We start from the raw sequence: 4,262 nt of genomic DNA on the forward strand, positions 1-4,262 counted from the left end.
TAAATTTCTTTATTGGCGATGTAATTCAAACTACAAATACATGTACTGACTAGACAGAGGGCACCACACGGAGAGTGCATATCTCTCCGCCAGCATGTAACATTGTATGTGTATAACACAGCTGGCTCGCTCGCTGCTGCTGCTGACTGGAGTCCCTAAAGGCGATCTGCTGCTGACTTGGACCGCCCTAAACAGCGAGCTGCTGCTGACTCGAACGCCCTAATAGCGAAGCTGCTGCTGATCGATCGCGCGACACAGTGGCTACAACACAGCACATCGAACATCACACACGAGACCTAATTACATTCCCTCCTGTGCGGAGGTAACCATATAGTCTTTTCACGAAGAAAAAATCGATAAACTGCGTTGAGGCAGCTGTGTTGAGGTCAGTTAAAAATAATAAAATTGTCGGAAGTGATACAGTTACATTGTATTGAATACATATAGCCTCTGAGTGATTACATGTTAGCATCAAACGCTTTACATATTGTTAGCTCGGATTGTGCCATGAATCTAACGTGAAATGACAATATGAAACGACGTGAGGCATAGTACTCGGTAATACGGCGGAGCTAATTTAAGTCTGCTGTCCTAATTTTACTTTATAATAGAATCCAAGGTGATATATGATGACTCTAAAATGCTAAAAACTACTTGTCACAGACTGTTCTTGAAAAGAACATGTCCTTGAAAAGTCATTAAAAAAATCATACACTTTTGTGGGAACCATGGAGCAGACAGTTTATTAAGAAATTTTGTTATCCTAAATACAAACATTATTTCCTACATTTGTAGAAAAATCTTTTGTAAGCAGTTAATCTCTGCAATAACATCACATGATAGTGTTATGAGTAGCATAGAATCAGCTTAGTCATACTAGATATGCATTATTCGAAGCCTTCATCAAGTTAAATATGTATATATTTATGTGTATATATATATATAATGTATATAATTATGCACACATTTTTTTCGAAATATGAATTTCAATCCAAATTTACTGTTATCACTGTGTTCGCAAGAACTTTACTTGGTTTGAACAACAGAAGTCGCGCTGCATTCCACGAAACTTGCCACTAGTTTCGTCTCACCTAGCAGCTATCAGCAAACTTCACAGTTAATCTGATATTTTCTTACTCCATGTAGAAATACAGTTATAGTAATTTTAGTGTCCTGTGTAAATTCATTTCAGTGTGCAGACTATGCACTTATACTCTATACTTGCCATTCTATAGTTTATGTCGACTTTTTTGCAGAAACGTACTCGGTTAACAATGATTTTGAAAACCATCAGAATCCACTGCCAACTATCCCCTAAGTGCATGCAGAACCACAGGCACTATTTTTTCTAGTCGCACGTGACGCGATCCAACAGGAATGCATTAGCAAGGGCAAGTAGAGGAGCCCCAGTGGGAATGCCGGGAAACGGGCCACTCGATCCCGCGATGTCGATGTGGGAGTACCGTAAGGGTTTCTCGGAATCTATACCATGCTGCAAGCAGAAAAGGAAAACACTGTTTTAGAGGACTTTCTACCTGAACACGTATCTAAACCTAAACCCAGCAAAGAATTGAGTAACCTGAGACCTTTAACTATACTATTTTTTACTAAACTCTGCTACGCAAATGTTTAACGTGTGGGTGGTTGGTGTTCCCCACCTTCTCCAGGCCGGATGCCTCGATCATGAACGCTGCGGGAATCTGGTGACCTCGCGCCGTCATCGTCGACGGAGCGTTGTTAGCTTGCACTAGATCCTCATACTCAGCCTTGCCCTTGTTGAACTCGTAGTCCTGCGAGCAAGGATAATTAAGCACCTTGTTATTGTTTGTTTACACTAACAACAGGATTTTCTTGTTTGTTATACACTAACAACTTCTACACTAACTAAGTAAAAGTCAAGTCTGCTTTATTGGCAGGTGTCAGTTCCACAGACGGTTTCCCTGTATAACCGCTACTCGAGGAAAGTCTCAAGGACTTTCCTTTATAGACAGGTGTTTGTTATATAGAGGTGATTGTTAACGCAGGGTTGACTATACACGGGGGACGCGTCAGTAGCTGCTATGTCACCTCGCGTCTGATGGTGGATATCTCAAACGGATCAGCGAATTCCTCTCCTGCATTGAACAGCTTTCTGGCGACGCCGTCCCTGTTTGCCGGACCGTTGTCCATCACGATCTGTCCGTGCAAACACAGAGATGACATATAGATGACACAATCAGATGTCACAGCTTGACAACCACTCTGTCACAGCTTGACAACCACTGTGTCACAGCTTGACAACCACTGTGTCACAGCTTGACAATGACTTAACTGCATCGCACATATGCATTCACGATAAATCTCTTACACTGAATAGTCGAAATTAGGCGTATCAGTGATGTCGAATTTCCCAAATTAAACTGCAGCTCTTGTCTCTATGTGGACATAAATAGTAAAAGAATATGGCTGTGTGGCCATTTCCTGTAATTATATACATTATAAAATGCATGATCTTCCATCCTGACTTAAAATTTGGTGGTAACTGCAGCTTACTGTCTGTGGTGCTACAACTACTGCTGCTGCTACAACAACTACTGCTGCTACAACTACTGGCTGCTACAACTAACTGCTGTGCTGCTACAACTACTGCTGCTGCTACCAAACCAACTAACTGCTGCTACAACTACTGCTGGCTACAACTACACTGCTGCTACATACTACTGCTGGCTACAACTACTGACTGCTGCTGCTCTAGCAACTACTCTGCTGCTGCTACAACAACTACTGCTGCTACAACTACTACTGCTGCTACAACTACTGCTGCTGCTACAACAACTACTGCTGCTACAACTACTACTGCTGCTACAACTACTGCTGCTACAACTACTACTGCTGCTGCTGCTATTACTACTACTACTGCTACTACCGACTACTGCTGCTACTACCGACTACTGCTGCTACAACTACACACAGCACACGCAGCGCCGATGCAAGCACTCGCACAACACAGCGGCGGCAACAACTCACGCTGTAGTTGGGGCCCATCGCGCGCACCGCGTGGCCCGTCAGCGTCGCGATCGTAAATGGTTGACGAGGCCCTCGCTCGTCGCTCGCTCCTTCATCCAGCACAGCACGTCGGTCATCGCCATGCGGCCCTCCGCGTCCGTGTTGCCGACGCGCACGCGCTTGCCCGCGCGCGAGGCCATCAGCTCGTCGGCGACGTAGCACTCAGACCCGACGCTGTTACGCACCATGCACATCGCTCCGATCACCCGGACGCCGCGCGGCCTCAGCACGTTCAGCGTCTGTGGGATAGAAGTGTCGTATTGGGGGTTGGTATCTCCCAGCCAGTAGTGGGATGTACCGCGCTCTATTCACTGACGTCGACACTACATGTCAGATTTCTGGATCGGTTTCGGGCCTGCGAGATGGACATCATCGCACCGCGACCCTGAATGCTAACTGAATGTGATGACCTCTTGGGACCTTCATCTCACTTCCCACCTACACTCGCACTTCTGCACTTCTCCCTTCCTCTCTCCTCACTGCCCCTGCTCTTCCTTCCTGCCTTCGCACTTCCTCTTCACTCTCGCTCTTCTCTTAACTTGCTCTTTCCTCCAATTCCTTCTCAGTCCCAGCCTCCACACTCCATCCCTCGTAACTCCTTCCATTCACTTTTTCCACCTTTACCCTCCATATTTCCTCCCCTCCCCCCTCTCTCCCTTTTCCTGCTCTCTGCCCTTTGGCCTCTCTCGTCTCTCCTCGTCTTCTCTCCTCTATCTCTCTCACAATCTCATCTCTCTCCCTCTCTCTCTCTCCTCCTCATATCTCTCTCGGTCTCTCTCTCGGTCTCTCGTCTCAGTCTCTCGTCCTCTCCTCCTCTTCTCTCTCTCTCATCTCTCTGTCTCTCTCATCTCAATCTCTCTCTCCTCTCTCTTCTCCTCATCTTCTCTCTCTCTCCTCTCTCTATCATTCTCTTCTCTCATCTCTCGTCTCTCTCTGCTCTGCTCTCTCCTCTCTCCATCTCTCTCAACCTCATCTCATCCTCCGAGTCCTCTCTCCTCTCTCCACTCTCTCCTCTCTCTCTCGTCTCTCTCTGTCTCTTCTCTCTCTCTCTCTCTCATCTTCTCATCTCTCTCTCTCTCTCTCTCTCTCTCTCTCTCTCCTCTTCTCTCTCAGTCTCTCTCTCTCTCATCTCCAGTATCATCTCTCTCTCTCATCTGCTCTCATCTTCTCTCCGTCGTCAGTTATCTCACTCTCTCTCTCTCATGCATCGGTCGCTC

At 46.3% G+C, this 4,262-nt stretch overlaps 1 protein-coding gene across 1 annotated transcript in view; it reads right to left on the reverse strand.

The window, feature by feature from the left end:
- Positions 1-720: 720 nt before the first annotated feature.
- Positions 721-4,262, reverse strand: part of LOC106806016 (putative aminopeptidase W07G4.4) — a 15,496-nt gene continuing 11,954 nt past the window's right edge. The window contains 5 exon segments of the mRNA XM_014807842.1: positions 721-1,492; positions 1,659-1,790; positions 2,068-2,175; positions 3,007-3,065; positions 3,068-3,347. Of these exon segments, the coding sequence (XP_014663328.1) occupies positions 1,349-1,492; positions 1,659-1,790; positions 2,068-2,175; positions 3,007-3,065; positions 3,068-3,347 (723 nt within the window). The 3' untranslated portion in view covers positions 721-1,348.

This window comes from Priapulus caudatus, unplaced genomic scaffold (assembly GCF_000485595.1).
Source record: "Priapulus caudatus unplaced genomic scaffold, Priapulus_caudatus-5.0.1 Scaffold137, whole genome shotgun sequence".
In the NCBI taxonomy this organism is placed as follows: Eukaryota; Metazoa; Priapulida; class Priapulimorpha; order Priapulimorphida; family Priapulidae; genus Priapulus; species Priapulus caudatus.